Source organism: Salvelinus fontinalis, chromosome 14, assembly GCF_029448725.1.
Source record: "Salvelinus fontinalis isolate EN_2023a chromosome 14, ASM2944872v1, whole genome shotgun sequence".
In the NCBI taxonomy this organism is placed as follows: Eukaryota; Metazoa; Chordata; class Actinopteri; order Salmoniformes; family Salmonidae; genus Salvelinus; species Salvelinus fontinalis.
Genome location: NC_074678.1, coordinates 44,055,139 through 44,068,202, shown reverse-complemented (window position 1 = coordinate 44,068,202; position 13,064 = coordinate 44,055,139). Strand labels below are relative to the sequence as shown.

General features: G+C 41.2%; 1 protein-coding gene and 1 pseudogene across 1 annotated transcript; both read right to left on the bottom strand.

Moving 5' to 3' along the window:
- Positions 1-77: 77 nt before the first annotated feature.
- Positions 78-2,012, bottom strand: LOC129869334 (gamma-interferon-inducible lysosomal thiol reductase-like; the record flags this gene model as incomplete). The annotated part of the gene is made up of 4 exons (XM_055943672.1): positions 78-197; positions 275-346; positions 562-750; positions 1,866-2,012. Coding segments are annotated over 4 exons (528 nt in total), but the record flags the coding sequence as incomplete, so codon positions are not given.
- LOC129810944 (phosphatidylinositol 3-kinase regulatory subunit gamma-like) lies at positions 1,921-13,064 on the bottom strand (annotated as a pseudogene).

The following is a 13,064-nucleotide window of genomic DNA, read 5'->3' as shown; positions in this document are numbered from 1 at the left end:
AGAATGCAACCAGAGCCCTTGATGTAAACAGGTGCACAAATGCATTTTGAAAAACGAAAAATGCAATAGCTAAAACATTAAGTTAAAAACAGTACAATACTCACAGGTTGGGCAGCATCAAGAATGTTAGCTGCAGATTCCATGCAGTAAATGACTGGGAATGCTGAGTACCGACCCACTGAATGTAGAATACATGCCTAAGCGGAAGGTATGACATCATGAATGAACAATATTTCAGGTTACAAGCAGTTTGCCATTTGATTGGCAGGCTCACCTCAATCATGTTACCATGACACTCTGGTTCTCCATGTTGACAGGTGAAGGGAGAATTCCCTGAGGGAAGCTCCTGTGAAAGAACACCAGGAATAAGGCTGCATTAACACAACACAAGATTTACTTCTGTAATTACTGTTGATTTCTCTAATGTTCTTATTCATTCAATAGTCTAACTGAACATGGATCTATCAAAAGGCCTGTACTGAGGTACAACCTGAACTTCACTTTTAAAAATGTGCCCTACTGAACATGACCCAGTGCTCTCCACTTCGAGAAGAGGCCTACCTGTGCATTGCCGTAGGGGACCAATTTGACGTCCATGATGTCGTGGAGCATGGCCCAGATGGGAAAGAGCTGCTGGGTGAGGAAGGCCCTGCAGCCTGGACACAGGCTCTCATAGTACAGGGTCACCTCCACTCGGGGTACCGCCAAGTTGGGTCTGGTGGCATTGAGCTCTAGACACTGCTTCTGAACCTAGACAGGATACATGAACATGTGTGATACATGTTCAGGGAAAGCACGTGTCGTGGAATTATTCTAATCAAAAGGAGAGACTTACATTTCTTCAAAACAAGTCAACTTTATTATTTATTTACTGCAGTAATGGAACTTGTCAATTAGCCCCCCATTGGTGAATCGTTGAAAGCCCAACCAGCAGGACTATACCACAGCATTTTATAGCAAAGTCCCTCCTCCTGGGTGTTCATGACAAACAGATGTATGGAATGGGTCACAAGGAAAACATTTGTATGAAAGATACTAATAATTGACAGCAAACAGTATCTGCTGTAAAAACTGTTCTGGATGTGTAAAAACCAGAGTCTGGCCCCCAACTCCATATTAGAGTCATCCCCCCCTGGTACCCCCAGTACAGAAACATTAACACATGCTATGGAATGCAGTCTTGTTTGGCTTATCACCCAAAGACATCGTAAATCTTCTGTCAGCATTAAATCTCCCAAAGGCCCATCCTCAGTAGAACACACAGATTCAAGTGTTCTAATAACTCACTATTCTGTTGCATAAAACAACCAGTTGATGCAATAACAGTATTATAACATAATCTTGCAATCTATGTTCTCACACACAGCAGGCTTACTCTTTCAAATAGACAAATAATTACTTGCCTGGAATTTACCTGAGAATGAATATTGTGGGAACCAAAACAACTTCCAACCCCCAGTTACATGTTGAATGTTTAGAAATCATAGTAAAATGGAGGGCTTTAAAATTCTCATGAAGACACATTTAAGGTCTTAACTTGAACCGAAACAAAACGGCTTGTTGGCGTCACATTCTCATTGAGGTTTGGCTTCAGTCACATGCCCTCACGAAATGTAGGACCTCTGGTGAATATGGGATATACACTGACATTTACATATATTGTAGGAGAATGTCTTAATGCTTGGTGATATTACACACAAAGGACATTTGATTTGTAGAAAATGACGCTTTAATCATTCAACTGCGACAGATGAAATACTTCAAGCCAGAATCAAGAAAAAAACATGAATAGATTTGATAAAACAGCAGTTGTCATTATAATAATGTCTCAGTGCAGTTATTCAAACGTGATGATCCAAACGTACCCTACATTCTATTGCAATTTCCAAACTCCTACACCACTGCGAAAGGGGGGGGGGGGGTCGGGGGGGTAATTCACAAGCCGGTTTGGGCTTCGACTTTCCTTGGGATTTCTTGAAAGTAGAGCAGCAAATAAAGTCAAACAGGTGCAAACGTCATGTTGCTTACAGGTACTGAAGCCAAAGCCGTCCTTGACACTTATCTCAGACAACACTCTGACCAATTTGAAAAGCCAGTGGGTTGGAGCTCCTCCCACCAATGATTAGTATCATCCTCAGATGTGCTAACGAGATGGATTTTTGTGACCACTTGAGAAGCCAAACTCTCTCATTGGACATCCCACAAAAATTACAACAGCCATATCATCTCTTCAACCACTTCTCTTTACGTAGAGACAAATTGGTTGGCAAAACAGGCATAATAACAAACATAAAACTTAGGCCAGAGTAAAAGCCTTCTTAATGGATTGATTAATTACCTAATAGATCATTAATAACATATATACAGTCACAACATCAAAGCAGTAGCTAAATAAAGCAGTCCATCATCAGTAGTGACTAACTACAAAGAAAATTGCCAAGACAACAGTGAGGAACATCATAGACCATCTGAACACATTTTGACAGTAGATATCACAATTCTCCCAATGTTTACACTCAATTGCCTTCTGAGCAAGGGATTACTTTTCTCAGAAAACAGTTGGTAAAAATGTCAACAAAAAGGTATTTTGACAACTATACTCTTTTTAATAAATGGTTAATTTAGTCCTATACAAAACTACCAGTCTAACAAATACAACATGAAAATATACCATTGTTTATGTGCAGCCAGAAAGTAATGCAATAACAATTTTACAGTTGGACTAATGCTGCTTACAGTCAATCTTAAAGTGCATTTTGCAATGTTTTGGGGGGTTTTGCATGTTTCAAAGTACTTAACTCCAACCTATGTCAATGTTGTATAAATTACAGTTTCGCAAATACAAAAGTTAAAAACCAAGCAGTCTTAGAAAACATTTGAAAGTCAAGATACAACAAACACTACGACAGAATTTCATTCTAGATAAGCTTTTGAGCAGACAAATAGATTGTTAGAAAACAGTCTTTTTAATCTATTTGGTTATTTAGAAATTGTAAACACATTAAATACAAATGTAAAGAAGATCAAAAAAACTCACATTAGCTTATTCAATTAAATCTGTTCAGGTTATGATGAACGAATAACAAAAACACTGAAACACAGACGGGTTTAACAGCCTTTCATAAAAACCCTTTTCAAACAGATCCTTAAAAGTGCCTCTTAAATGATGCCATCCTTGTCTTACAATGAATGAGATGTCCACTATGAGGAGTGTTTCTGACCTATCATAGCCGGTTATTGTAAATAAATAAATGAACATGTTCAAGTCCAATTGTAATAAAACTCCTGAAACATATTAATGTCTTTGTAGTGCATTTACAGTTCCAGATTTAAATATTGGCAAGGCAACCTCCCTACTCAAACATTTACCCACTCACACACTTTCTCTCACAAGCTGAAGAAGCGTTTGGTATTTTATGTTGCACCGTCATAACAGTCTGTGGGGCAATCAAGCATAGCTTTAGTCATAATCTCCAATATGGGCCCAGGCACACAGAAAAGGCAAGGGGAAAGGTATAACAGTTCCTCTGAGCCTGGCTCACTGTGAAAAGACTGTATACACTTTGGAGAACAAGCATAGTCTTACACTGCAAGTGCAATTTCAAAATAAACAGGAAACTTTTTTGGATTGCTCTCTCTTTTTACATACAGTACTCTCTCACATGCCAAAAAAAACGCAATCTAACAGTTTTCAAAGATCCTTTGACCTGAAGGGTAGCCTAACTGAGCAGGACTCTGGCTGAAATGCTATGTTCAGTAAATAGTACACAGACTATTCATCTGTCATCTCTCTCCAAGGAGACCTTTTCTCCTAACTACCATATACACATAAGAAATGGGTTTACCGGATTAACATAACACACAAAACAAACAATGTTGACAGTTATAAAACTTACATTTTCACCAATCCCAACATGCTGGGCAATTGAATCACTCCTAGTAGTGGGCAATAAAATGCACCAATGCAATGTCATCATAATATATAAAACATCGTCCACTTCTAGCACCAATAACCCCGTCACCCCTGCTTCTGCTAAAGGTTAAGAACATGATAATAATACTATACAAGATCTCTAAATCAAGTGAGATTCTTGCGTGCAAAAGCTAATGATTTCTGACTTTCTGTGTCCCTGACGTTGGATTTCTACCTCAATACCTCCTCTAGTCTTTTAAAAAGGTCTGATTCATACACGACAAATGTGAGGGTTATCAATTTCGATAACGAGGCGTCACAAAGTTGTCTCCTAACTCGCTGCATAGTACTAATCAGTTTGTCAAAGTAGTTTGTTCGAAATCTAACAAGAATATCTTGTGTATGTTAGCATTACAAAACAGATTTGGAAGCTGAGAAATAAGTGCATTCATAAAGTGTGTCAGGTAAGGTCCAATGAAGGAAAATGCGTTTTGAATCATTGAAATAGGCTACTTATACCTTAACGAGAGACTGACAAATTCCTCAGTTCATACAGCATACATAACCTAATGTCAACTGCAAGCAACTCAACCCCCACAAGATTTACCAATGATCGACTCGAAAAATGTGAACATAAATCCATTTCCAACATGGACAATTCCAACACCCCCATCATACACACACTAATGCAGGGGTGGGCAAGTTTTGTCTTCATAGTGTCTTTCTTTTAAATCAGCTTCTGATTGAGACCTGGGAAACCAGATGTGTGCACTCTGAGCAGGCAGTGGCAGTAGTGCCAGATACAACTCTGAGGGAGTTGCCCATCCCTGCTGCTCTAAGGCAATCAATAGTGAGGTCCATTTCGGATTTCCAGTTTCACACACAGTGCTGTACAAAACACTTGGCATCTGATTGGGGCCAGGCATCCACACGGACTCTGATTTACAAAGAAATAATGGAAGACAGAGGATTAGAACAGAATGCACTTTCACCACCAAGTGTTCCACCATGTTCTACTGTGAAAGGGCACATAGCATGAAAGGTTACACCCAACGCTGTGGATATTTTGTTTGTATTAATATGAACTTGAAGTAAAGAAATAAAACACTGACAGTTAATAATTACTATTTTACCTCAATTAGCCACAAAATCACTAGTTTGAAAGCAACTGTTTTTCTGGAACCTGTGCTGCGCCATTTTCCCCCAAATCTTCCCCCACCTGTGCCAGCCCCCTAGTAATTCGAGTTCAACCAATGAGCTTCAACCCCTCGCCATGTCAGTAACAGCTAGCAAGTTACAAATGAGCGAGACAGAAAGGAATGAGGTGGTGCACATATGTGACATAGTACGCAATTTTGGCTTGTGAACGCTTCTTTCAGAACTACTGGCTAAAAAGGAGTCAAAAGTACTGGAGAATCCCTTTGAGCATTTTACCACAGTGGACAATGTGAGCAAGGCTTAATGTAAACAGAAAAGCGCTGCTTGGTCTTTTTGTTCTCCATGTCTTGAATATCAAACCCTCTCGCAAAAAGCCCCTCTTTAACTGTAGAAAAAAGTAACAGAAAAATAAAGAAATACATTTCAAAGTCGATTTCAAAATAATCTACAGCAATTACTTTGAGAGATTTAAATATGTTTCTCCAAAAACTGTGTAGTGTTGTAGAGACTTAACAAAAATAGAACATGTGAATGTGCTCTTCCATGTCAAAATCCACTCCGCTCTTCCCCTCCTCTCAAACCCAACGTGCAGAAAGCTGTTTGCTTTTTGTTTTCTTGTATGGGAAAAGTGAGGGTTTGTGGTCTTTATGAGTTCTGTGTGTTTCCTCTGTGTGTGCCAGGCCCTTTCCGGGTTATCTTGCTTCTCTTTTGGGTTGCTGTTGGGTTAGGACAGGACATGCCAGAGTTACATTCAGCAAGTCATTGTGTTGGACCAGGGAGGTGTGTCTATAGTGAAGCACCAGCTCTCTCAGGGAGCTGTACAGGTTGTAGGGCTTGGCAAAGCCGTAGCCCGTGGAGGTCTTGAATATCACACAGTGCTTGATGTCCCCCTCCACACTGCATGAAGTCAAGAACAGAACCTTTGGTTAGCCGAAACACAGCAGTCAACGTGATATTTCACCCCAAAATCACAGTTTGTCAAATGTTTTTCAAGACCTCAGAAGTGGACTACTATCAAGATCTACACACCATAAATGTTCCTGCTACAGTGGTTCCTTATCCTGCGACATGTTTGTGGTAGATGGTGGCAGATTGTGGTAAATGACCTCATTCTGTCATTGCGCCACTCTATCACAAGATGGAGTTAGAACGCTGGTTATGCTTTTGGTTTCTCTCCCTCCCCCGGCAAAAATAATTGCTTTATTTACCACAGTGTTTTCAAGACCTGAGCTATTTATTAATTTACTTATGAACTGTACTAGTTTATTTAGGCAATTAAATGTATGTTTAGGTTAGGCATATTTTGTAGGCTATTTTGCAGCACAAAGCTTTTTGCAGCACTCATTCGTGGCTTTGGATCAAAATAAATAAATACCAACATTCTTTATGCAATCCCATAGGTTCGGACAAGCTGAATCAGTTGTGTTACTGCTTGCTGGAACAAAAGCCTGCACCCATAACGGCCTTTTGAGGATAAGATTGGCCAACCATGTTTTTAGATGGTCCCTATATTTCCTATGCATTTGAGATTTTCAGCATCTCGGCAGGTGAGGCGGGAAAACATCTGATAAATCTGGCTAAACCCCACCCAACTGTCTAGCCGTATTCCAACCCAAATGATTCTGTGTTCACTAAAGCCTTGTTCACACGGCAAGCCTTAATGCTCAAATCAGTTTTGGAATACTGACTGTCAAACAGCAAGTTACAAGTGACCAAATTGCATTTGTGTGTTCAGACAGCAGTCATTTGCTGACATGGCTATGCTAGTTGTAATCCTAATGACAGGTATGTGTGCAGTGGTGTAGGCTGATTGGTGGTGGTTCTCGTGCTTCCTATCACTCAGAAATGATGTAGCTAGCTACGGTGGTGACAACAATGCCTGCCATGGACGTCTCCTAGTTGCTTTGAATGTTCAAAATGATAGTGTAAGAAAACATGTAAAGCCTCAAAGGATAAGATGAACTTTCAAAACAAGTCCTTTTTGGCTAGCCACAGCAGTCAACTAGCTAGCTAGGAAGCTGTTTAACTTTCTAGCACATTCACTAATTTGTTTGTAAACAATTAACAAGCTAGTTAGACACCACGCGTTCTTGTAAAACTGTCAACAGAGTAGCTAGCAAGCAACAAGATATGCCAAATAACAGTCTAAAAACCACTTGAGGGCAAATAAAATAAATTTGACCGTACAGACACAAGTCAGGAATCAGATTGGTATCTGATTTTAAACCACCTACGAAGGTGGTTTGAAATGTGTCTTGAAATATCTGATTCCATGTGCTTTTTGGCTGTTCAGACTGCAGGCAAAAAACAGATTCAAATTGGATATACAATTCAGATTGCCGGAAAAAATCAATAGTTACATATCGGATATTATTTTTGACGATATATCGTCTCGTTTTGGCAATATTGCAATATTATGTTTGCGCTAGTTTTCTGTACCTGCACCAAAATGCCAGTATTCTTCCTTCATAGCTTGTTCTCCATCTTATTTTAAATAGGGACCCAATATGTGTTCAGCACTTTTATTTCCATTACTGAGCAAAACTTGTTTTCTCATGGCTCTGTCACGATCGTCTTCGGGAGAAAGAGAGGAGGACCAAGGCGCAGCGTGAAGTGAATACATTCTTCTATTTATTTAAGAAGAAACACTAACCAAACTAATACAAAACAATAAAACGAACATGACGCTATATATAATAGTGCAGACACAAGCAACTAACACATAGACAATAACTCACCACCCACAATACAAAACAGGCTACCTAAATATGGTTCCCAATCAGAGACAACGCAAAACACCTGTCTCTGATTGAGAACCATATCAGACCAAACACATAGAAATAGACAAACCAGACATACAACATAGAATGCCCACTCAGATCACACCCTGACCAAACAAAACATAAAACATACAAAGCAAACTATGGTCAGGGCGTGACAGGCTCTCTCTTGCCACTCTGTAGAAGCAATATTTTGGAACATTGAATTGCAATAAAATCACAGTATTGAATCACAATACATATAGAATTGTGAGAATTGCAATACATATCGTATCGTCACCTAACTATCATGATACTATCGTATCGTAAATTCCCAGCCCTAATATGCAAAAAAAAAAATCGATTTGAGTCACTTCAAACTGCCAGTGTTAACAAGGCTTTACAGACCCCAGGTCAGGCTAACGGGACTCACACTACAGAGCAGGCATAGGAGCCCTTCTGGGACTGGCTGTCTCGGATCAGGAAAGTGCCGTCACCCTTTCCCCTCAGCAGCTCCTCGGCCTGGCTGCGCTTGATGTCGCCCACGTACCAAGTGCGCTCGTCGAGGTGCGGCATGTCTTCCTCCTCATCCACCAGAGAATACAGGCTGGGAGGTAGAGGGGAAGAACGGCAGACATGGGGAGGAAACCAGTGTCAATACGATACACGATACGACATGATAATACGTGGTAATACATTACAACTGGCTAATGGCCACATTGGTTTCACTCACTCTTCCACGTCGTTTTTGATCCCCAGCCACTCGTTAATCTTCTTCTGTCTGGTGCCCTTCTGATTGAGCCACCTGGGACGTTAACACAAGCAAACTGTTAGACTGCCATGTTCCTAAATATTGCTGTGTGTGTGTGTGTGTGTGTGTGTGTGTGTGTGTGTGTGTGTGTGTGTGTGTGTGTGTGTGTGTGTGTGTGTGTGTGTGTGTGTGTGGGTGGAAGAAGGGTATAACTTACACCAGGTACTGGTCTCGAATCTTTTTCAGCTGCACGAGGTCCGTTTTCAGGCTACTCATCTTATTATCGATCTCTTGGTTGTCTGTCGCATGCTCCTTGAGGTCCTGCCCTAGCTTCCTCTTCCTGTCATGGATCTCAGTCACCCGCGACTTCAGCTTATCCCAATTACTTTGGATTCTGGGAGATGGAGCGGCAACATTGTTAGGTCCCCCACTTTAAAATCATGATCACGACCAGCTTCATAGTCAATCAGAGGGCTAGTTCAAAGCCTGTATCACAACAGGAAAATCCTAGAGCAAGCAATGTATTGTGGATACCTCTCAGTATCTTTGCTGTTTCCCTCCCCGAGGAACTGGTCAATGTTCTCCTTGCTATAGCATTCTTGGGTCTCGCACCCGTACTCTGAGATCTTGATGGTCTCGTAGAAGGCCTCGATGGCCGTGCGGTTCATCTGTAACTCCTGAAGTACAGGGAAAACAGACGATATTGTGCTCATTTCAAATGCTATGGAGCCCAGACCCAAATGTGACAGGGAAAACATAAGTGTTGGATATGTACCTGAGAGGTGCGAGTATACTCTTCATACAAAACGTCATATTCCCAGCTCTTCTCCTGGCACTGTTTGTGGTACACCTTCAGTTGCTCTCCTACTGCTTCCACGTTGTCCCCTTTCACCACCTGATCCTGGAAACAACAAAGACCACAAGTCACTAACTGACCACAGCACTTGAGATGTTGAGATAAAGTGCATTCAATATGGGCTCAGTGCATTTCAAATAGAGAAGGGCAGCAAGCAAACTGTTCTCACCTAAACATAATTGTTTGGTGACATTTCAGACAAGCTTAAGTGCTCTTGGGAATGCCATGGGTTATTTTCCTTCACACATGTGCCATAAGAAATGTAGGGCCTTCCAGAAAGCATCAGAGTGCTGTTCGAAGGCTACATTCCTTATCTCTTATAACATCTCTATTTAAAAACCAAGGAGTACCATTAAGATATGGCCCGGAAGCCAAACCAAGACTGAGGCCCTTCAGAACAGGATACAGAACACTATAATAATAATAACAGAATGAGCCTACCTGCTGATATTTGGAGATTGGGTACAGAAGCCGTGAGTCCAGCTTGGGGTTGTACTGGGCCAGCGATTCGTGGTGATAATACAGGATGAGTTCCACCACAGAAGCAAAGGTCAGCGGCTCAGAGAAGCCATACTTGCCTCCTTGGTGGAAGATCTTGATCAGCTGGTTGTTTCCTCCTTTCCTAGAAAAGTCCCGAGACGTTGTGCAACATTAATGAGGTTCTGTGAAAGACTCTGGAAGCTATCCAAAGTGGTAAAATGCCATTGCACTTTAAATGAGTGACTAGGCAAGCTCAAACTTGGAGTGGATTGTAAAAGGGACAAAATAGTACATTTTAGAAAGACTTCATTATTAATAGCCTTACCTGAGAGTCAATGTATATTCTCCTTTCACCTTGCTTGAGGCATCTCGGACCAAGAAAGTGCCATCTGGTGTGTCTCTCATCTTGTCATTCACCTCATCTCTGGAAAAATATATACAAATATATAGCATGATTATGTAATTAAAGATGGGCGAGTAAGACGAGTGACAATATTTTTTTCTTGAATTAGAAGATCGTGGTTAAAACTGTAAATAACCAAGTGTGGATATCCATTATTTAAACATTTTACCTGGAAATGTCTCCCCAGTACCACTCTACGTCAGCCATCTTGCTGCCATCCCCATTGATGACAGAAGCTGCCATGGCTTTGGTTTTGGAAGGCTTGGAAGGTAGGGCTGTCAAAGGAATCAATAGATGGTGGTGTTACAATACAGTGGCACATCCAATCAAAATTTACCCAGGAGGCAAAGATGGGTTTTTAGTGTAATAACCTTGTTAAAACCAAGTATATAATTTATTTGTTATAATTAATTGGTATTAGATTTAAAAGATGATCGAATTGCTCCTGAATTGCAATGTCATTAATGCATTTATTTTTAATAAATATTTATTTAATGTACAAGTGAATAGGCTAGTTTACTTTAAAGTTTAAGTTTTGACCAATAAGGTAGCTTGTTAAGCTGTGGCCAATGGGAGAGTTGACCTGGTTAACAGGAAGCCTGGGAAAAAGAGATGTTGAAAAAAGAGGGAGAGACGTTGACAGAGAAATGTAGAGACATTATCAGTATTGGTGAAGAAAAACTATGAAAGAAGACGATAAAAATAGAACAAAACCCATATATACCGAGTTTTGAAGGGACATACGGATTTGATTTTATATGAGTAATTATTATTTTTGTTAAGAAACACTTGGAGGCTGAAGCTACCGTCGCGTCGTGGACGTATTTGACAGCTCGAGGTTAGCCTAGGATAGTGCGAGACCTGGAGGGCATTGCTTGTGGAAGATGAACGAGTTCATGTTTCCATGGGATATCTGTTACTGCTAAGGAGTACTGTTGGCATTGATAGCTGTGGATCTTGTGAGGACACCTGCTGGGAACTGCTATACTTCAGTGAAGAAATATCAACGAGTAGTGAGTAACTCCAACGGCGGGGCGCTTCGGGACTTTATGTATGGCATACTTTTTTTGGAGCGCCAACAGGTTTAACTAAGCTTGCAAGTAATTTGGACATTGGCTGTGCACGACTCATTGGGGTTTATTATTTGTAGTTATTTTGATGTGGTACATTGAAAATGTGATAATATACATCTTTACACTTATGTCTGTTGCATTGGTGGAGTCATTTACTGTTTCAGTTTAATTTAATGCATGGGAAAGCATATCCTTATATAATAACACAAATCTAGAATCATTCTATCTGAAGTTAATACTCTAGTTGTCCTAACTTTAGCGAGTTTACAATAGGGATTCTTATTGGAGATGTCCTTCTCACATAATATCCCATGCTGTTCAGATAGTCTAAGGTAATATGTTGAGCGTCACATTCAAGCCTAGTGAGGGGGTTACATTAGTGGGTGTGCTAAATTGTTGTGAGCTTGGGTGTTTACCTGATGACATCTGGTCCAGCTCTCAGGCCCTCGCCACCAGCAGCCTCTCCAGCACCTGAACCTGGGCAGAAACCTGATGACCTTCTTCTGACCTGGACACAAATAAATACACTCATACATAAGTCATTCAGAGGACGTGGAAAACTTTTTTGGGGGGGAGGGGGGGTCATATTTTACATTAGTACCAGATGGATGGGTGCCATAATAGGACTTCAGTTACTAACATGTGGGACATTGGAAAGGTGCTGAGGGGATGTATATTCTACTGACTATAGAGAATACTGTCCTTCCAGGAAAACAGACAGGTGTTATGGCTTCAATCTCTTTCTGGCTTAATCTGGGGCCCATTCCTACAGCCAGAACTCTGTAGACTGACAACAGCATGCGCTCAAGAGGATGCTGGCACTGTTAATGCATTCTCTTCCTCTCTGTGCCTGTAGGCTGGCCAGTGTGTCTCTCTCCCTCTCTCGTAGGCACAACAAAGCCCTCATAAAAGTGGCAGAGGGACCTGCCGCTTATGAATATGGCAGGTTTTTATCCCCCTTCAAGATTAGTCTAAATTTGAGTTTAAGTAAAAACAAATATTTTGTCTGCACGTTTTATGACCAACATAGGTACAGTATTTGTTTAAATGTGAAACTTACCCAGCGGTGAGCAGAAGAGGGCTGAAGAGGAATGCGAGGGTGTGGGGGTCCAGGCTGTTGCGGGCCGAGCTCTGGCCCACTCGGTCCAGGTGTCTGAGCAGGTAATGCAGGGTAAGCAGGCCCGGCAGAGGCACAGCCGGGGGCTCCAGCGCCTTCAGCAAACGCCTGCCTGTCTCCCCAACGGACAACTCTTGGATACAAGAACCAGCAAGGAGATTGAGTGACAATCTTAGTACCTTGGCTGTGAGACACAATGGTAAGTAAGCAACATTATTTTCTATCCAATGCCAAATTAACATATTTCGCTTTGCATTTCTAAGTGATTCCAAAATATACACAATTATTTTGACAGTCCTGATAGTGTGCTTCAATGATGGCCTTTAAATTGTTTTCCTTAGTTTTGTTTGCCACCAAGTAGAATATGCTCCTTGCATCAGTTCTTGATGAGATACATGAAGAAGCATGTGAGTGCTAAAGGTGCTGTTACCTTCTTCCTCTTGCAGGGTAGTCTTCAGGCTGGGATAGATAGACTTTGGGATGACGGGGGATGGCAGGTCCTGCAGGAATCCCATCAGGGCCTCTGAGAGCGCCTGGGTGTTTTACTGGCCCAT